Source organism: Anomaloglossus baeobatrachus, chromosome 2 (genome assembly GCF_048569485.1).
Source record: "Anomaloglossus baeobatrachus isolate aAnoBae1 chromosome 2, aAnoBae1.hap1, whole genome shotgun sequence".
Classification (NCBI taxonomy): Eukaryota; Metazoa; Chordata; class Amphibia; order Anura; family Aromobatidae; genus Anomaloglossus; species Anomaloglossus baeobatrachus.
The window spans coordinates 218,411,060-218,432,321 of record NC_134354.1 but is presented as its reverse complement, the minus strand read 5'-3'; the positions used below and the strand labels follow the sequence as shown (position 1 = coordinate 218,432,321).

At 51.2% G+C, this 21,262-nt stretch overlaps 1 protein-coding gene and 1 long non-coding RNA gene across 2 annotated transcripts in view; both read left to right on the top strand.

Moving 5' to 3' along the window:
- Positions 1–19,024, top strand: part of BCAS2 (BCAS2 pre-mRNA processing factor) — a 29,252-nt gene extending 10,228 nt beyond the window's left edge. The window contains exons 4-7 of the mRNA XM_075333633.1: positions 2,835–2,996; positions 3,091–3,141; positions 9,879–9,959; positions 18,613–19,024. Coding sequence (XP_075189748.1) covers positions 2,835–2,996; positions 3,091–3,141; positions 9,879–9,959; positions 18,613–18,733 — 415 coding nt within the window. The 3' untranslated portion in view covers positions 18,734–19,024. The remainder of the gene's footprint in view (positions 1–2,834; positions 2,997–3,090; positions 3,142–9,878; positions 9,960–18,612) is intronic.
- A 36-nt stretch (positions 19,025–19,060) lies between these two features.
- The window catches only part of LOC142289711 (uncharacterized), a 127,364-nt gene continuing 125,162 nt past the window's right edge, over positions 19,061–21,262 (top strand). The window contains exon 1 of the long non-coding RNA XR_012750138.1: positions 19,061–19,126. This is a non-coding gene — a long non-coding RNA (uncharacterized LOC142289711). The remainder of the gene's footprint in view (positions 19,127–21,262) is intronic.

Genomic DNA, 21,262 nt, shown 5'->3' with positions numbered 1-21,262 from the left:
ATCAGGCACCTCATGCAGGTGCTGGGTCAGATGGTGGCGTCAATGGAAGCGGTTCCCTTTGCCCAGTTCCATCTGCGTCCCCTGCAGCTGGACATTCTCCGCTGTTGGGACAAGCGGACCTCTTCCTTGCACAGGCTAGTGGCTCTGTCGCCACAGACCAGGAGCTCTCTTCATGGTGGCTTCGGCCCCTCTCTCTGTCCCAGGGACGCTCCTTTCTGGCCCCGTCCTGGGTGATTCTCACCACAGATGCCAGTCTATCCGGCTGGGGAGCAGTGTTTCTCCACCACCGAGCACAGGGCACTTGGACTCCGTCCGAATCAGCCCTCTCGATCAATGTGCTGGAAATCAGAGCTGTGCTCCTAGCTCTCGTAGCCTTTCACCACCTGTTGGCGGGCAAGCACATTCGAGTCCAGTCAGACAACGCGACAGCAGTTGCCTACATCAATCACCAGGGCGGGACTTGCAGCCGCCTAGCAATGTTGGAAGTTCAACGTATCCTTCAGTGGACGGAGGACTCCAAGTCCACCATATCCACAGTCCACATCCCAGGCGTGGAAAACTGGGAGGCAGATTATCTCAGCCGTCAAACCGTGGACAGCGGCGAGTGGGCCCTGCATCCGGCAGTGTTCCGGTCAATCTGCCGCAAGTGGGGCACTCCGGAAGTGGATCTAATGGCATCCCGGCACAACAACAAGGTCCCGGTTTACGTGGCTCGCTCCCACGATCCTCAGGCCTTGGCTGCCGACGCGCTGGTTCAGGATTGGTCCCAGTTCCGTCTGGCCTACGTGTTTCCCCCTCTAGCTCTCTTGCCCAGAGTCCTGCGCAAGATCAGAATGGAGGGCCGTCGGGTCATAATCATTGCTCCGGACTGGCCCAGGCGAGCTTGGTACCCAGACCTGCTCCGTCTGTCCGTAGAGGTGCCGTGGCATCTCCCGGACCGCCCAGACCTTCTCTCACAAGGTCCGTTTTTCCGCCAGAATTCTGCGGCTCTCAGATTGACGGCGTGGCTCTTGAGTCCTGGATCTTGACGGCTTCAGGCATTCCTTCTGAGGTCATCTCCACTATGACTCGGGCTCGGAAGTCTTCCTCGGCCAGGATTTACCACAGGACTTGGAGAATTTTCCTGTCCTGGTGTCGCTCTTCCGGCCATGCTCCTTGGCCGTTTTCCTTGCCGACCATCCTGTCCTTTCTACAGTCCGCTCTGCAGCTAGGACTATCTCTCAATTCCCTCAAGGGACAGGTCTCGGCTCTGTCAGTGTTGTTCCAGTGGCGTATCGCCCGACTGGCCCAGGTGCGCACCTTCATGCAGGGCGCATCTCACATCATTCCGCCTTACCGGCGGCCTCTGGATCCCTGGGACCTTAATCTGGTCCTCACGGCCTTACAGAAACCCCCCTTTGAGCCTCTTAGGGAGGTTTCTTTGTTTCGACTTTCACAGAAAGTGGCCATAACTTCTCTCAGGAGAGTCTCTGATTTGGCTGCGCTCTCTTCGGAGTCACCCTTTTTGGTTTTTCACCAAGACAAGGTGGTTCTCCGTCCGACTCCGGACTTTCTCCCTAAGGTGGTGTCTCCTTTCCACCTTAACCAGGACATTTCATTGCCTTCCCTTTGTCCGGCCCCTGTACATCGCTTTGAGAAAGCGTTGCATACTTTAGATTTGGTGCGGGCGCTCCGGATCTATGTGTCACGCACCGCTGCTCTTAGGCGGTGCACCTCTCTTTTTGTGCTGACCACAGGTCAGCGCAAGGGTCTCTCGGCTTCTAAACCGACCCTAGCTCGTTGGATTAGGTCGGCCATATCCGATGCCTACTAATGTTCTCAGGTGCCTCCCCCGCCGGGGATTAAGGCGCACTCGACCAGAGCTGTCGGTGCCTCTTGGGCTTTCAGGCACCAGGCTACGGCTCAGCAGGTCTGTCAGGCTGCCACTTGGTCTAGTCTGCACACCTTTTCGAAGCACTACCAAGTGCATGCTCATGCTTCGGCAGATGCGAGCTTGGGCAGACACATCCTTCAGGCGGCTGTCGCCCATTTGTGAAGTTAGGTTTTGCCTACTTCTTAGTTTTGTTTATTTCCCACCCATGGACTGCTTTGAGACGTCCCATGGTCTGGGTCTCCCATAAGGAACGATGAAGAAAAAGAGAATTTTGTTTACTTACCGTAAATTCTTTTTCTTATAGTTCCGACATGGGAGACCCAGCACCCTCCCTGTTGCCTGTTGGCAGTTCTTGTTCCGTGTGTTTTTCACCGGCTGTTGTTGTAGACAGAGGTTCCGGTTATTCTGGGTTTTACTCTCTCTACTTGTGGGTGGATGTCCTCCTTCAGCTTTTGCACTAAACTGGCTAGATGTGGTCATCCAGGGGGTGTATATGCTCGGAGGGAGGAGCTACACTTTTTAGTGTAGTACTTTGTGTGTCCTCCGGAGGCAGAAGCTATACACCAATGGTCTGGGTCTCCCATGTCGGAACTATAAGAAAAAGAATTTACGGTAAGTAAACAAAATTCTCTTTTTTAGAACGAGATATATGTAATGTATAATTTGCATAATCCTGGGATTCTAACTTTCTATAATAAAAAAACATTTTTTAATATTTTCAGTGCTCTGATTTGACAAAGCAATGGGTGCCAGGATCATAAGGCTGATATTTAATTGTGGCAATATCTTCCTACTGCCCATGTTATGAAGTTATTGGCCTCCTTTTCTAAAATAAGCCCCTTTTGTAGTCTACACCTTCGGATGTGTAAATCACTATTTCTAGACTAAAAGTGGTCTTTGTAGCACAGTCATTCAGATACCAAGATACCTTTTGTAGAACGATTGTTTTTTTTTTTTTCAGATATGAATTACCCGCGCCGTCATCCGGCCAGAGGAATGATATAACGGCATGGCAGGAGTGCGTGAACAATTCCATGGCTCAACTGGAGCACCAGGCTGTCCGTATAGAGAATCTGGAAATCATGTCTCAGCATGGCTGCAATGCCTGGCGAGTCTATAACGAGTAAGGAAAACTGAAATGGCTGAAAATGTAGCAATGGACGGTGTTCTTAGTTGATTCGCCAGTAACCATCTTCCTCACTTTCTTTGTCTTTTAGAAATCTTGTTCGCATGATTGAATCTGCACAGAAGGATCTTCAGAAGTTGCGGTAAGTATATGCAATATTCTCACTGAGATGAGAAAAGATTTGCTGCAAATTAGAGTAGATAAGGAGACCTGCAAATCGCTGTTTAAGACTGAGTTGCTGAGTGCTGCGTCAGCTCTATATTATATTCAGAAAAAGCTGTTGTGATGGGGAAAGTGGAAGTCATAGGTTTTCTTAAAGCCTCTTACTTTTTAAAACTCTGCAAAATCCTCCCCTAATGAAAGAACAATGTGAGGGAATCAAATCATGGAAAAGGATTCATCCCTAAGCTCATTGTCTCACCATCTATATGTGCTGGTTTTCACTAGAGTAAAAGTGAAATGGGCTGGCTCACCTGTTAGAAGTGCAATTTGTAGGTGCACAGTCACACGGTGGCCAAGATAAAAAACAATGGGCAAATACCCTGTAGTAAGGAAATGAATAGGTATAGTACTTGTAAATAACATAGGGTACTTATTTGTCACTATTTTGATCGAGCATAAAAGTTATCCCACCGTGACAACGTGTACCCAATGCGGATGGTCCCTAACTGTAGTATTTGCTTATTTGTTTTTATCCACCGTGTGAATGTGCACCTACACATTGCATTTATGCAAACGGATTTGCCCTCCCATTTTTTCAGCTTTTGCGTTAGTTCCCCATTTTCAGACTGTGCATTTTGTCTATATAGCTTTCCCCGGGCAAGTGTGAAACAGTCAGGTTTGGGTCCTGCTGTGCCCTCGTCTCTTTTGAGGTGTGCTGGCACATAGTGAGGTGAGATACTAGAGTTAGGGGCCATCCTGATTGGGTACACCTTGTCGTGGTGGGACGGCTTTTACGCACTTTTGATCAAAATAGTGTCATCTACGTGCCCTATGTTATTTTCATGTACTATTATTTTATTTTTTTATAGGGTGTTTACTCTTTTGTTTTTATCCTAGGTTTCCCCTAAAATAGTATAGCAGTACTATAATTAATATTTCCTGAATCAGTGCAGCGCTTCTTGTTCATTTGTGTTTTTCCTTTCGTCACGACAGCACCCACGAGAGAGGGATCCGCCCCCTTCAGGACAGGAAACCTACAGATAAAAAAGGGGCAGTCCCCCTCCCTCATCAGTTGGTTTCCTGTCCTGAATGGAGAGGAACCTACAGTACCTGGGTCCGGTTGAGTCCGTGCGGTCTCCGTGGGAACGGCGGAGCTCTAGGCCCAGAAGCACGGTCGGTGGAGCTCCCCTCGTGGACTCCACGCCTGCGCCTCCGGTTACACGGCGGGTGCGATGTGTCCGGGCCGCGTCCCCGCTCTGTCTCCTCGGCGGTGTCCCGGCAGTGCAGGGAGGATCGTCCCGGGCTTTGGAGCTGGATTCTGCATACATGGCCGGGGTCCCTGGGGCCTTTGTGTTCACCTGGCCCCTGTATCCTCTGTGGCCTCCGGGCCCGATAAGGCCTCTGTGGACTCGCCTGACTCCGGCCTCTGTGGGGCTCCTGTGGCCTCTGTGGACTCCTGGCCCCTGTGGCCTCTGTGGACTCCTGGGCCTCTGTGGACTCCTGGCCCTCGTGGCCTCTGTGGACTCCTGGCCCTCGTGGCCTCTGTGGACTCCTGGCCCTCGTGGCCTCTGTGGACTCCTGGCCCTCGTGGCCTCTGTGGACTCCTGGCCCTCGTGGCCTCTGTGGACTCCTGGCCCTCGTGGCCTCGGTGGACTCCTGGCCCTCGTGGCCTCGGTGGACTCCTGGCCCTCGTGGCCTCGGTGGACTCCTGGCCCTCGTGGCCTCGGTGGACTCCTGGCCCTCGTGGCCTCGGTGGACTCCTGGCCCTCGTGGCCTCTCTGGGACTTCTGGCCCTCGTGGCCTCGGTGGACTCCTGGCCCTCGTGGCCTCTCTGGGACTCCTGGCCCTCGTGGCCTCTCTGGGACTCCTGGCCCTCGTGGCCTCTCTGGGACTCCTGGCCCTCGTGGCCTCTCTGGGACTCCTGGCCCTCGTGGCCTCTCTGGGACTTCTGGCCCTCGTGGCCTCTCTGGGACTTCTGGCCCTCGTGGCCTCTCTGGGACTTCTGGCCCTCGTGGCCTCTCTGGGACTCCTGGCCTTCGTGGCCTCTGTGGTCTCCTGGCTACTGTGGCCCCTGTGGGCTCCTGGCTCCTGTGGGCTCTATAGACTCGTACCCCTGTGGGGTCCTGGCCTCTGTGGGTTCTTGGCCCCCGGGGCCTCTGTGTCCTCCTGGTCCCTGTGGCCTCCGGGCCCCTGTGCATTCTGTATGTCCTGACCTCTGTGGCCTGTATGTTTTTTCACGCCTCTGGACCTCCTGGCCTCTGGACCTCCTGGCCTCTGGACCTCCTGGCCTCTGGACCTCCTGGCCTCTGGACCTCCTGGCCTCTGGACCTCCTGGCCTCTGGACCTCTGGGCCTCTGTGTCCTCTGGCCCTCCTGTCCTCTCGTCTCGGGTCCTCCTGGCCTCGGGCCTCTGGCCCTCCCAGCCTCTGAGCCTCCTGGCCTTTACGCCTTCTGAGGTTGGGTCTCTGGCCTCTGTGTCTCTCAGACTCGTGCTTCCTGGCTCGTGCCTCTGTTCCTCTGTGCTGCCTGCCCTTGGTCCTTTGTGTCTCATGGCCTTGGCCCTCTGTGCTGCCTGCCCTTATTGCCTCCTGGCCTTGGGCCGCTGTGCCTCCGGGCCTTGGGCCGCTGTGCCTTCTGGCCTCGGACCTCTGTGCCTTCTGGCCTCGGACCTCTGTGCCTTCTGGCCTCGGGCCTCTGTGACTTCTGGCCTCGGGCCTCTGTGACTTCTGGCCTCGGGCCTCTGTAACTTCTGGCCTCGGGCCTCGGTGCCTTCTGGCCTCGGGCCTCTGTAACTTCTGGCCTCGGGCCTCGGTGCCTTCTGGCCTCGGGCCTCTGTGCCTTCTGGCCTCGGGCCTCTGTGCCTGCTTAGTATCGGGTCTGTGTACCTCCTAGCCTCGGTGCCTCCTGCCTTCGGACCTCTGTGTGTACTGTCTCTGTGCCTTGGGCTTCCTGGCCACGCTCCTCGGTTGCCTCCTGGCCTCATGCCTCCTGCCTCGGTGCCTCTGGCCTCTCGGGTTCCTGGCCTCTGTGTGCCTTCCTGGCCTCTGTGTGCCTTCCTGGCCTCTGTGTGCCTTCCTGGCCTCTGTGTGCCTTCCTGGCCTCTGTGTGCCTTCCTGGCCTCTGTGTGCCTTCCTGGCCTCTGTGTGCCTTCCTGGCCTCTGTGTGCCTTCCTGGCCTCTGTGTGCCTTCCTGGCCTCTGTGTGCCTTCCTGGCCTCTGTGGGCCTTCCTGGCCTCTGTGGGCCTTCCTGGCCTCTGTGGGCCTTCCTGGCCTCTGTGGGCCTTCCTGGCCTCTGTGGGCCTTCCTGGCCTCTGTGGGCCTTCCTGGCCTCTGTGGGCCTTCCTGGCCTCTGTGGGCCTTCCTGGCCTCTGTGGGCCTTCCTGGCCTCTGTGGGCCTTCTTGGCCTCTGTGGGCCTTCTTGGCCTCTGTGGGCCTTCCTGGCCTCTGTGGGCCTTCCTGGCCTCTGTGGGCCTTCCTGGCCCCGTGCCTCTGTGTCTCTTGGCCTATGTGCCTCTTGGCCTTCTGGTCTCTGTACCATCTTGGCCTCTGTGCCTTCTTGGCTTCTGGGCCTCCTGGGCCCATGCCTCTGTGCCTGCTGCCTCCGGCCTCTGTACTTCTTGGCCTCTTGTGCCTCTTGGCCTCTTGTGCCTCTTGGCCTCTTGTGCCTCTTGGCCTCTTGTGCCTCTTGGCCTCTTGTGCCTCTTGGCCTCTTGTGCCTCTTGGCCTCTGTGCCTCTTGGCCTCTGGGCCTCTTGGCCTCTGGGCCTCTTGGCCTCTGGGCCTTCCTGGTCTCGGTACCTGCTGGCTTGGGCCTCCTGACCCTGTGCCTCCTGGCTCCGGCCTCTTGGCCTCTGTGCCTCTTGGCCTCTGTGCCTCTTGGCCTCGGTGCCTCTTGGCCTCGGTGCCTCTTGGCCGCTGTGCCTCTTGGCCTTTGTCGTTTTGGCCCTTGTGCCTCTGTGCCTCTTGGCCTCTGTGCCTCTTGGCCTTTGTCGTTTTGGCCCTTGTGCCTTTGTGCCTCTTGGCCCCTGTGCCTCTTGGCCCCTGTGCCTCTTGGCCCCTGTGCCTCTTGGCCCCTGTGCCATTTGGCCTCTGTGCCATTTGGCCTCTGCCTCTTGGCCCTTGTCGTCTTGGCCTTTCTGCGCCTGTGCCTCTTGGCCTCTGTGCCTCTTGGCCTCTGTGCCTCTTGGCCTCTGTGCCTCTTGGCCTCTGTGCCTCTTGGCCCTTGTGCCGCGTTGCCTCTTGACTCTTGGCCTCCGCTCCGTGCCTCTGTGCTTCTTGGCCTCTCTGCCTCTTCGCCTCTCTGCCTCTTGGTCTCTGGGCCTCTTGGCCTCTGGCCCTCTTGGGGTCTGGGCCTCCTGCCCTTTGGGCCTCTTGGCCTCCGGGCCTCTGTGCCTCTTGGCCTCGGGGCCTCTTGGCCTCTGGCCCTCTTGGACTCTGGGCCTCCTGGCCCTTGGGCCTCTTGGCCTCCGGGCCTCTGTGCTTCTGTGCCTCTGTGCCTCTGTGCCTCTGGGCCTCTTGGCCTCTGGGCCTCTTGGCCTCTTGGTTTCGGGTCCTCTGTGCCTCTTGTCCTCTGGGCCTCTTGTCCTCTGGGCCTCTTCGCTTCTGTGCCTCTTGGGCTCTGTGCCTCTTGGGCTCTGGGCCTCTTGGGCTCTGGGCCTCTTGGGCTCTGGGCCTCTCGGTCTCTGGGCCTCTCGGTCTCTGGGCCTCTCGGTCTCTGGGCCTCTCGGTCTCTGGGCCTCTCGGTCTCTGGGCCTCTCGGTCTCTGGGCCTCTCGGTCTCTGGGCCTCTCGGTCTCTGGGCCTCTCGGTCTCTGGGCCTCTCGGTCTCTGGGCCTCTCGGTCTCTGGGCCTCTCGGTCTCTGGGCCTCTCGGTCTCTGGGCCTCTCGGTCTCTGGGCCTCTCGGTCTCTGGGCCTCTCGGTCTCTGGGCCTCTCGGTCTCTGGGCCTCTCGGTCTCTGGGCCTCTCGGTCTCTGGGCCTCTCGGTCTCTGGGCCTCTCGGTCTCTGGGCCTCTCGGTCTCTGGGCCTCTCGGTCTCTGGGCCTCTCGGTCTCTGGGCCTCTCGGTCTCTGGGCCTCTCGGTCTCTGGGCCTCTCGGTCTCTGGGCCTCTCGGTCTCTGGGCCTCTCGGTCTCTGGGCCTCTCGGTCTCTGGGCCTCTCGGTCTCTGGGCCTCTCGGTCTCTGGGCCTCTCGGTCTCTGGGCCTCTCGGTCTCTGGGCCTCTCGGTCTCTGGGCCTCTCGGTCTCTGGGCCTCTCGGTCTCTGGGCCTCTCGGTCTCTGGGCCTCTCGGTCTCTGGGCCTCTCGGTCTCTGGGCCTCTCGGTCTCTGGGCCTCTCGGTCTCTGGGCCTCTGTACCTCTTGGGCTTGGGGCCTCCTGGGTCTGGGACTCTTGGGCTCTGGGCCTCTGGGCCTCGGGGCCTCTTGGCGTCTGTACCTCTGTGCCTCTTGGCGTCTGTGCCTCTGTACCTCTGGGCCTCTGTGCCTCGGGGCCTCCGGGTCGTGTGGGCCTGTGTTCTCGTCCTGCATCTCTAGGCCTTGCGCTTTTGTGCTTGCTTCTTACGGCGTTCCTGCCTTGCGCCCTGCCGCCTTGCGCCTCCCGGGCCTTCCGCCTGGCCTGGCGCCTTGGGCTTCCTGCTTCGCCTCTGCGTCTCTTCCCTTCCTCGTCCGTTCCGGTGCTGTCTCTTGGTCGTCCTTGCTTCTGCGGGGCGTGTTCACGCCTGTCCGGCCCTGTCCATTGGTCCTTCCTGCTTTGGTTGCTCGGTCAGCCCCTTGGCGGGGGGGGGGGTTTGGTCTTTGTTTTGTTGTTCTTTGTCTTTCAGGATTCCAGCTGTGGCCCTCGCGTGGCGTGACGTCCCTTGTCCTGATGGCTGTGGGGTGCTGTTCCCCTATCATCTGTGATGCAGCGGGTTCCCCTGGCCTCCTCGGTGTCGGATCCTTCTCCTGGGTGGTTGCCTCCTCCTTGGATGGATGTGGCCTGTGTCTCCTTCGATGGTATTGTACGGCTGTATCCTGATCCTCTCCGTCCGCCTTTCCGGTCTTTGCCGGCTAGCCTTTGTTCTTCCGCTGTCTTCCGTTGGAGGCTTGGCCCTTCGTGTGGTTTTTCCCTCCCTCTGAGTGTAATCTCTCTAAGTCTCTCGTGGGTGCTGTCGTGACGAAAGGAAAAGAGTACATTACTTACCGGTAATGGGATTTTCCTGAGTCCACGACAGCACCCTTTACACCCCTACCCTTTCTTGTTTGTTTATCACCATTTGGTGTCCTGGGGTCTGGCTTTTTTTGTATATTCATTCCTTGGCGTTTCCTCTCCCGGTTCTCTGCAACCAACTGATGAGGGAGGGGGACTGCCCCTTTTTTTATCTGTAGGTTTCCTGTCCTGAAGGGGGCGGATCCCTCTCTCGTGGGTGCTGTCGTGGACTCAGGAAAATCCCATTACCGGTAAGTAATGTACTCTTTTGGAGTTCCTCATGTTTTCACGTATAGAGGCAAGCTTACATAAACGTGTCAAGAAAAAGGAATCAAAACTAGTACAAATAAACCCTCTCATCGGTAGACTATTCCAGTTGTCTTTTGATCGCATTGCAAAACACAATCTCTGCTTTTAAATGCAGCCTGAGGTTCTTTAGTGCTACCCCTCTAGAGAAGTTCCGAATGAATGATTCTTCATAAATACACTCTACTCTCCATCCCTATTTACTTTGTTCATTTCTATCTTTTCTTGTTAAGAAAGCGTATTCAGGACTTGAATTGGCAGAGGAAAAACTCCCAACTTACATCTGGGGCCAAGCTGAGAGAAATGGAGTCAACGTAAGTTATTTTGTACATGTTATCTAAGCTGGATTAGTGTGAAAATAATACATTATTGAATATGGTTTACTGTTCTAATTCTATTTGAAGAAAAAAAAAGACATGTTGCGTAAAAATTCTCAATAAGTATACAAGGTGACCATAGACATTGTTTGCCCATGCTCAATTGAGAAGTTTACAATGATTTTATAGGATGGTAGATTGCCAAAACGAGACCGTCTGTGATTTGCACAGTCACGACTCCTCTGTATTCCCGGTGCGGGTGTACGGTCACTTGATCCGAGATATGACTTGCATACTAGCGGTCACATGGCGATTTGTTTCATCCCGCTTCTCTGAATTCTCTTCTATTTAGAGGAGTCAGAGGAATCTAATCAAGACTTGGCTGAAAGTCTATAAATCTCTCATATATTTGGTCAAGTGGTCGCTCCCCCATTCAGAAGCATTAGTGGGGCAAGGTGGTCGTGTGAGGACAGACACTCTGACCATAGCTTATTCTTTGTGAAAACCAAGAATTGAGCATATTCAAATCGAAGATAACAGCTCTTTCCTCCGACGGCTGCTGTCTTGGTGGAGTCTAAAAGAAAAAAAGAATGCCTGCACACATAAGGGTACTTTCACACTTGCGTTGTTTTCCTTCCGCCCGCCGACAAGTGACAGCGCTCAGCTGAGCGCCCGCCCGCCGGCAAGTGACAGCGCTCAGCTGAGCGCCCGCCCGCCGGCTATTGAGAGCGATCAGCTGATTGTTCACAATAGTCTGCTGCCGGTAAAACTGTAAAGAAAAAAAAAACAACTTTCCGATGTTTTGTACGATCTGTAGCATCCGTTGTGCCATTATATGCAACGCATCCGTTGCATCCGTAACACAACGCAATGCTACGGAAGCAGTCCAACGCAAGTGTGAAACTAGCCTAAAGCATCACTGATGACAAGGTCACCAGGTACAAGGTAATCTAGGTTATGTAACCAATTAACTAGGATAACAATGGCTGGCCAGATCTAAAAGTGTGCTTCACCTCTTGTGTCCCCCTTCTTCCCCATAGATTGCAAGCTTTCGAGCAGGGCACTCATTCCTACTGTAGCTGTTGAATTATCTACTATTTTGTTTTGTATTTGTCTATACAACCCCCCCCACTGGATTGTAAAGTGCTGTGGAATATGTTGGTGCTATATAAATAAACTTTATTTTTATTAACCTGATGCAATTACACTGACTGGGCAACAACTTAAAATGCTTGGTGTTCTGCCTTCTTTCACGTAACGCTGTGAATCTCCGGCATACAGCTAAACCCTCGCTCACATTTCAAATAAACAGACTGTGGAATTTAGTAGCCTTGATTTATTAGCTGGTAACGTGAACTTGATTGCAGTATACAGGGAATATACAGTGAATATAGGAATATCCAAGGTACAGATGAATACGGTATACGGAATACGGTATATCCAAGATACAGTTGAGTACGGGTAAAAACTATAACAAGAAAATGATTAGTCAGTACAGTGTTAATACAGAGTTAATATAGCATAAAGTACATGAGATACAGTTCATATGAGAATGTAGGTGAAAGGTCACTGCATCTGCAACGCAGATAGAGAATCTTATCTATACAAGCAAGGCAGGGACGACACTAAGGTACAACGCATTTACTACAGTCTTCCATCTAAGATTCTATCACTAACACATGTAATTTGCTTTGCTCACTGGGTTACACTAGGCAGGGGTGAATGTACAGAGAGGTGAATCAGCAGGTCCTTTCCTAACAAATCCAAGGAGAAAATGGCTGCAGGCTTCTTCTCAGCTCAGGGAGGAGTTCCTTACCCAGAATACATTTAGCTTAAAGAGAAACTCAGCAATTCAAAAGAATAACAACGACCTCTAGGGGTTGTAACAGAAATTGCAATGAATGACTATTAGCAGGCTGCCGAGGCAGAACACTTGGGTTATATAGGCTGCCCAGTAAGTGATGCACTGCTGGAATCAGGGTCTCTGACAGATTCAACTTCAATAGCGCATGAATTAGGTTAGCAGTTTCTTGTGATGGCGCTGCAGATGGATCTTTGCCGCTGCCCCTTCCATCCATGTGAACCCCAATATCTCGTCTTAAAGAGAATTTACTTTTCTTTTTCGCTCCTAATTGGGAGACCCAGACAATTGGGTGTATAGCTACTGCCTCCGGAGGCCGCACAAAGTACTACACTTAAAAGTGTAAGGCCCCTCCCCTTCTGGCTATACACCCCCCCGTGGGAGCACGGGTCCCTCAGTTTTTGCTTTGTGCGAAGGAGGTCAGACACGCACGCATAGCTCCACTGTTTAGTCAGCAGCAGCTGCTGACTATGTCGGATGGAAGAAAAGAGGGCCCATACAGGGCCCCCAGCATGCTCCCTTCTCACCCCACTTTCTGTCGGTGGTGCTTGTTAAGGTTGAGGTACCCATTGCGGGTACGGAGGCTGGAGCCCACATGCTGATTCCTTCCCCATCCCCATTAGGGTTCCGGGTGAAGTGGGACTTTACCGGTCTCCAGGCACTGAGACCGTGCTCCATCCGCAGCCCCTGGAGAAGCCGCTGGATATGGAGCTGAGTATCGTCAGGGACATGGCCCTGCTCCGTCAAGGTACTCTGTGTCCCCGTGCATACACGCGCACACCGCAACATTGCTGGGTGTGTTAGTGCGCCGGGGACAACAGCGCTGCTGCGCTTGTGCCATTTCCTCACTTCAGCTTAGCTGAGTGGGTAGACTCAGGGAGAACGGTCGCGCCGGCCGCTGGGACTGCGACGCGGCTGGGACTTGTGGTGCGCCGGGGACTTCCGCGCTGACCGTGCATATATCACGGCCGCGCTTATTACTACAGTCCCCGGCTTTTGCGGCCTAGTTCGTTCCCGCCTCCGCACCTGCCAGTCAGGAGGAGGGCGGGACGCTGTACAGAGCATCAGCGCTGAGGGCTGGAGTCTTTTTTACATACTCCAGCCCTCACACCAGGCACAGTAGGACGCAGTTTCCCGCACTTTGTTTGTGGCACGCCCACGGTCCGCCCCTCTTCACAGAACGCCGGCAGCCATTCCTGCCTGCACGCTGAGCTGCAGAGGGGAGACGGGGAGACCCAGACACGGGATTCTACGGCCTCATACCCGCTGTTCAGCGGGCGGTAAGCAGCCTCAAGGGCTCACCCCCACTTGTGCCGTTTGTATACTGAGTATTTTGTGTTTGCAAATACTTTGTACTGTACGGTCGCTGGTGATTCTCGGCTATATACCCTCCTAGATTACAAGGAGGCAACAGCATGTCGTCCGCAAAACGCAAGGGTGCCAAGGCACAGACATTATATGCTGCCTGTACCGCATGTGGGGCTGCTCTACCGGCAGGTTCCACTGACCCCCATTGTGTGCAGTGCTCGGCCCCTGTGCAACTTGCACAGCCGGGACCTCTGCTGGACGTGACCCAGGGTGTACCACCTGTGAATGCTGTCCAGGTGACAGGAACGGAGTTTGCAGCTTTTGCTGACAGATTGTCTATGACCATGTCAAAGATTCTTGAAACATTGCAGTCTAGACCAGTAACTCAGACCATGGACACTGTGGCATCATTGCTCCCTGGTCCCCCTCAGCTGGAACACTTCAAAGCTCCGGGGGTGTCACATGCACCCCAGGGTGACGATTCTGACTCGGACGACAGTCCCAGACAACCTAAGCGGGCTCGTTATGAGGGGCCCTCAACTTCGTCTCACTGGTCAGGATCCCAGCGGGACGAATCTATGGGTGATGAGGCGGATGTAACTGATCAAGATTCTGATCCTGGGACCGCTCTCAATCTGGATACACCGGATGGTGACGCCATAGTGAATGATCTTATAGCGTCCATCAATAGGATGTTAGATATTTCTCCGCCAGATCCTCCTGCGGAGGAGGCAGCTTCACAGCAGGAGAAATTCCATTTCAGATATCCCAAGCGTAAATTAAGCACTTTTCTGGACCACTCTGACTTTAGAGATGCAATCCAGAAACACCACGCTTATCCTGAGAAGCGGTTTTCTAAACGGCTTAAAGATACGCGCTATCCTTTTCCCCCTGACGTGGTCAAGGGTTGGACCCAGTGTCCCAAGGTGGACCCTCCAATCTCCAGGCTTGCAGCTAGATCTTTAGTTGCAGTAGAAGATGGAGCGGCACTTAAAGATGCCACTGACAGGCAGATGGAGCTCTGGCTGAAATCCATCTATGAAGCTATTGGAGCGTCGTTGGCGCCAGCTTTCGCAGCCGTATGGGCACTCCAAGCTATTTCAGCTGGGCTTATACAAGTCGACTCGGTCACACGTACATCTGCCCCGCAGGTGGCACCATTGACCTCTCAAATGTCTGCATTCGCGTCGTACGCGATTAATGCTGTCCTGGACTCTACGAGCCGTACGGCGGTGGCGTCAGCCAACTCCGTGGTTTTGCGCAGAGCCCTATGGTTGAGAGAATGTAAGGCAGATTCTGCTTCCAAGAAGTGCTTAACCAGTTTGCCTTTTTCTCGTGACCGATTGTTTGGGGAGCGTTTGGATGAAATCATTAAACACTCCAAGGGTAAGGACTCATCCTTACCTCAACACAGACAAAACAAGCCCCAACAAAGGAGGGGTCAGTCTGGTTTTCGGTCCTTTCGAGGCTCAGGCAGGTCCCAATTCTCCTCGTCCAAAAGGACTCAAAAGGATCAGAGAGGCTCAGATTCTTGGCGGACTCAGTCACGCCCAAAAAAGACAGCAGGAAGAACCGTTACCAAGACGGCTTCCTCATGACTTTCAGCCTCCTCTCTCCGCATCCTCGGTCGGTGGCAGGCTCTCCCGCTTTGGCGACATTTGGCTGTCACAGGTCAAAGACCGTTGGGTGAGGGACATTCTGTCTCACGGGTACAGGATAGAGTTCAGCTCTCGTCCTCCAACTCGTTTCTTCAGAACTTCCCCACCGCCCGACCGAGCCGATGCTCTGCTGCAGGCGGTGGCCGCTCTAAAGGCGGAAGGAGTGGTGACTTCCGTTCCTCTTCAGGAACAAGGTCACGGTTTTTACTCCAATCTGTTTGTGGTGCCAAAGAAGGACGGTTCCTTTCGGCCCGTCCTGGATCTAAAGTTGCTCAACAAACACGTAAAAACCAGGAGGTTCCGGATGGAATCTCTACGCTCCGTCATAGCCTCAATGTCTCAAGGAGATTTCTTAGCATCAATAGACATCAAAGATGCTTATCTTCACGTGCCGATTGCGCCAGAGCATCAGCGTTTTCTACGCTTCGTTATAGAAAGCGAACACCTGCAGTTCGTAGCGTTACCTTTCGGGCTGGCAACAGCCCCTCGGGTCTTCACCAAGGTCATGGCAGCAGTAGTAGCTGTCCTGCACTCGCAGGGTCACTCCGTGATCCCGTATTTGGACGATCTACTTATAAAGGCACCCTCTCAAGAGGCATGCCAACACAGTCTGAACGTGGCACTGAAGACTCTCCAGAGTTTCGGGTGGATTATCAACTTTTCAAAGTCAAATCTAACCCCGACCCAATCACTAACATATCTTGGCATGGAGTTTCATACTCTCTCAGCGATAGTGAAGCTTCCACTGGACAAGCAGTGCTCTCTGCAGACAGGGGTGCAATCTCTCCTGCAGAACCAGTCCCACTCCTTGAGGCGCCTCATGCATTTCCTAGGGAAGATGGTGGCAGCAATGGAAGCAGTCCCTTTCGCGCAGTTTCATCTGCGCCCTCTACAATGGGACATTCTCCGCCAATGGGACGGGAAGTCGACGTCCCTCGACAGGGATGTCTCCCTCTCTCAGGCAGCCAAGGACTCTCTCCGATGGTGGCTTCTTCCCACCTCATTGTCAAAAGGAAAGTCGTTCCTACCCCCATCCTGGGCGGTGGTCACGACAGATGCGAGCCTATCAGGGTGGGGAGCAGTGTTTCTTCACCACAGGGCTCAGGGTACGTGGACTCAGAGAGAGTCCACCCTTCAGATCAATGTTCTGGAAATCAGAGCAGTCTATCTTGCTCTGCGAGCCTTCCAACAGTGGCTGGAGGGCAAGCAGATCCGGATTCAGTCGGACAATTCCACAGCGGTAGCGTACATCAACCACCAAGGGGGAACACGCAGTCGACAAGCCTTTCAAGAAGTCCGGCGGATTCTGACGTGGGTGGAAAACACAGCATCCACCATATCCGCAGTTCACATCCCAGGCGTGGAAAACTGGGAAGCAGACTTTCTCAGTCGCCAGGGCATGGACGCAGGGGAATGGTCCCTTCACCCGGACGTGTTTCAGGAGATCTGTCGCCGCTGGGGGATGCCGGACGTCGACCTGATGGCGTCACCGCACAACAACAAGGTCCCGGTTTTCATGGCACGGTCTCACGATCACCGAGCTCTGGCGGCAGACGCCTTAGTTCAGGATTGGTCGCAGTTCCGACTACCTTATGTGTTCCCACCTCTGGCATTGTTGCCCAGAGTGCTCCGCAAAATCAGGTCCGATTGCCGTTGCGCCATTCTCGTCGCTCCAGACTGGCCAAGGAGGTCGTGGTACCCGGATCTGTGGCATCTCACGGTAGGACAACCGTGGGCGCTACCAGGCCGTCCAGACTTGCTGTCTCAAGGGCCGTTTTTCCATCTGAATTCTGCGGCCCTGAACCTGACTGTGTGGCCATTGAGTCCTGGATCCTAGGGACCTCAGGTTTATCTCATGATGTTGTTGCCACCATGAGACAGGCTAGGAAACCATCCTCCGCCAAGATCTACCACAGAACGTGGAAGATATTCTTATCTTGGTGCTCTGCTCAGGGAGTTTCTCCCTGGCCATTTGCATTGCCTGTTTTTCTTTCCTTCCTGCAGTCTGGGTTGGAAAAAGGTTTGTCGCTTAGCTCCCTTAAAGGACAAGTCTCTGCGCTATCCGTATTCTTTCAGAAGCGCCTGGCGCGACTTCCTAAGGTACGCACGTTCCTGCAAGGGGTTTGTCATATCGTTCCCCCTTACAAGCGGCCATTGGAACCCTGGGATCTGAACAAGGTTCTAATTGCTCTCCAGAAGCCACCTTTCGAGCCTATGAAGGAGATTTCCTTTTCTCGGCTTTCACAGAAAGTGGCTTTTCTGGTGGCGGTCACGTCTCTTCGGAGAGTGTCAGAGCTGGCGGCGTTATCTTGCAAATCTCCCTTCCTGGTGTTTCACCAAGACAAGGTAGTACTGCGTCCAATTCCAGAGTTTCTTCCCAAGGTGGTATCTTCCTTTCATCTCAATCAGGATATCACTTTACCATCTTTGTGTCCGCATCCAGTTCACCAATTTGAAAAGGGTTTGCATCTGTTGGACCTGGTGAGAGCACTCAGGATCTACATTTCCCGCACGGCGCCTCTGCGCCGTTCGGATGCACTCTTTATCCTGGTCGCTGGTCAGCATAAAGGGTCGCAAGCTTCCAAATCCACCCTTGCGCGGTGGATCAAGGAACCAATTCTTCACGCCTACCGTTCTGCTGGGCTTCCGACTCCTTCTGGACTGAAGGCCCATTCTACCAGAGCCGTGGGTGCGTCCTGGGCATTACGGCATCAGGCTACGGCTCAGCAGGTGTGCCAGGCGGCTACCTGGTCGAGTCTGCACACTTTTACCAAGCATTATCAGGTGCATACCTACGCTTCGGCGGATGCCAGCCTAGGTAGACAAGTCCTGCAGGCGGCGGTGGCCCACCTGTAAGAAAGGGCTGCCTGACAGCCCGATCACGAGGTATTCTTTTACCCACCCAGGGACTGCTTTTGGACGTCCCAATTGTCTGGGTCTCCCAATTAGGAGCGAAAAAGAAGGGAATTTTGTTTACTTACCGTAAATTCCTTTTCTTCTAGCTCCAATTGGGAGACCCAGCACCCGCCCTGTTTTTTCTTAGGGTATTTGTTTTTCGGGTGCACATGTTCATGTTGATAAGTTACGTTCTCCGATATTGTTTATCGGATTGAATTTGTTTTTGAAACAGTTATTGGCTTTCCTCCTTCTTGCTTTTGCACTAAAACTGAGGGACCCGTGCTCCCACGGGGGGGTGTATAGCCAGAAGGGGAGGGGCCTTACACTTTTAAGTGTAGTACTTTGTGCGGCCTCCGGAGGCAGTAGCTATACACCCAATTGTCTGGGTCTCCCAATTGGAGCTAGAAGAAAAGGAATTTACGGTAAGTAAACAAAATTCCCTTCTTTTTTGCTAGCTTATCGTACCTAGTCAGTTTTTATTTGATAATTATAGTGTCTATTCTTCATGCTGTACATTAATGACGCAGCCATCTTTGAACTGCTGTTAACCTGACACAGAGATTCTTTACAGCAGCCTCCTCTAGACTTGCTTGTGATGTGGACAGAAGTGAGCAGAGTCCCTCCCCACCCCTAAAAAAGGTGGACATCCCCTTTAAGTGTTGTATTATTTATTTTTTTTTTGTTAAACACATGTAAATGTAAAAAATTTGCAAATAGAAATAAATAGCCCACCCATATTTCTATAAATGTTTAGCATAAAAACTTGATTTAAACTGGGGGTCGTCTTCTGACGATACATTTTCTTTGAGAGGAAGGTTTTTGAAAAAATAAGTTCCAAGCATTGTGTGATTTTACATTCTCCAGTGGTGCAAATCCAGGTTACAAGGTTTCATTGACTTATTTTTTATTTTCGTTCTTTGTTTAGTTGGGTATCTCTTGTGAGTAAGAACTACGAGATTGAACGTGCGATTGTGCAGCTGGAGAATGAAATCAATCAGCTGAAGCAAAGAGATGGCGAGAACAAAGAAAACATTGAGAACTACTAAGTGTATGGGTGACCGATGCAACCTTTCCACTTCACCTATTCATTAGGATCCTCTCTTCACCAGGATGATGTAACCCGTCTGTAGACCTAATGACTTTGCGTCTGTGTGCTTCTGTCCACGCTACATCATGCACGTTGGACGTGAACGGGTTTATTTTTTTTTGGTCACTCTTTCTAGTGATGTCAACTTTAGAAACCTCCTGAAAATGTTCATAATTTGGCGTTGTTGCTGAAGTGTACATTGTTCTTTATTTTTATGTACTTTGAATAAAATTTATTTTGCTTTGTGTAATATGGCTTTCATTTTCAGAGCTTTTTTTTTTTTCCAGTGTAAATGCCTTGTGGGTCAGAAACTAATTGCATCCTTCCAATCTCACTGGTCCTACGTTCTTAGGTGAGAATATATAGTCTAAGATGAAGTTGAAACCGGCTGATCATATGTATTTATGATGTTGGAGGGTATGACTGGCATTGGCTGATTAGTCAGTGGCACGTCAAATGAATGTGTATCCACGTAATCCATGTGGAAATACTACATAAATGAAGATAGAAAAAGGTTTTTTGCCCAGCTCACCTGTGTGATGGAAGCCAGTAATCCTGGGCTGTGCACGGAGAAGAGGTTTGGAGAGCCAGTCCATGTACATTAAAATTGGTTAAAGGATTTCACCAGCACAAAACTCCAGGCATTTTGTTCTTTAAAATAAAACTTCCTTTATTTTCTTATCATTAAAAAGTCCATGCTATGGTGGTCAAGCCCATGTCAGAGAGGACGCGTTTCGAACATCCAGTTCTTATTCAGTCTCTAAACCATCTAGTCACAGAACTGTTTAAAAAGGGCTGAACCCAAACATGTGATCAAATGCAAGGAGAGAGCAAGACAATTACAAAAACATTAACCCCTTGAGTTATATCACTCCATATAATGCTTATAACACTTATATATATGCAAAGTATTTTTTTAGCCAGATTAATATGCAAACATCAATTCATTTCTTTTATTTAAACCTTTCGGAAATCTTGTGCCCATTAAAAACATCCATTTTATTTCTCTCTGAAAGAGGATATCTTTCAAATTTCCACCCCTTCTAGGTAGTTGAATTTTTTCAATGGCATTGACTTTCATGCCTGTTAAATTACCTGCATGTGCGTCGTGAAAATGTTGAGACGCTCCTGATAATTTTCTGGTGGTGGCATTATTAACATCATAAATATGTTCAGATATCCTCTTTCTGAGAGAACGACAAGTGCTGCCTATATATTGTAACTGACAAATAGTACACGATATTAAATAAACCACATGGTCTGAACTGCAGTTTATGAGTGACATTATTTTATACGTTTTTTTATCTGTAAATGAAGAAAATTCCTTCACATTTGACATATAACCGCATAGTCCACACGATCTGTGGCCACATTTGAAAGAGCGTGTGCTGGGTAACCAATTGCCAGTGTTTTTTTCTTTTTTAGTGGAACCGCACCTATTCATATGATCACTAGGTGATAACATGGATCCCAATGTAATGTTCCTTTTTGAAACAAATTTAACTCCATTTTTTAAGATTTTGTGTAATGTGTCATCTGTAGATAAAATGGGTAAATATTTTTTAATAATTTTGATTACATCATAATTTTTACTGTATGTTGTTGAAAAAACTACTGACAATTCTTTCTGGGGATTATCTCTGGTTTTACTCATGTCCAAATATTGTGACCTACTCACTTTGATTGCCTTGGTTTTGGCTTTCTGGAGATTTGTCATTTTATACCCTCTTGCCAAAAACCTTTTTTCAATAGTGCTGCATTCTACCTCAAAACCATTTTGGGTGTTGCAACATCTCCTAGCACGGATATATTCACCTGTAGGGATGTTATTTATAACATGCTTTGGATGGCAACTTCCCGCATGTAATAGTGAGTTGCCTGATATGGGTTTTCTGTAAAGACTACAATTAATTTCTCCATTGTCACCCTTCCCATGGAATTGTATATCCAAAAAATTAATTTTTGATACATCATGAAAAAAAGTGAAAAAAAGATTATGGGCATTATTATTAATGTATGATATGAAATCCTCAATTTTTTTGTTTGGATTTTGCCATACAATAAGTACATCATCTATAAATCTCAGATATAATGCTATATCCGAGAAAAAAGGATTGCACTGATATCAGTTTTATTATATATATATAAAATATTATATATATATATATATATATATATATATATATATATATATATATATATATATATATATATATATATATATATATATATATATATATATATATATATATATATATATATATATATATATATATAAATCCTTGGAAAAAATTCTAGAAGAAGGCTTACATTTGGGTTTAATTGATGAAAAATTGAGAGATTATCTTAATCCATCTTATTGTTTAATACCATTATTGCATGCCTTACCCAAGTCACATAAAAACCAATTTCCCCCAAAAATGAGACCGATTGTCTCAGGTATAGATTCTTATACTGAACATCTAGCAGAGTGGTTGGATAACCACCT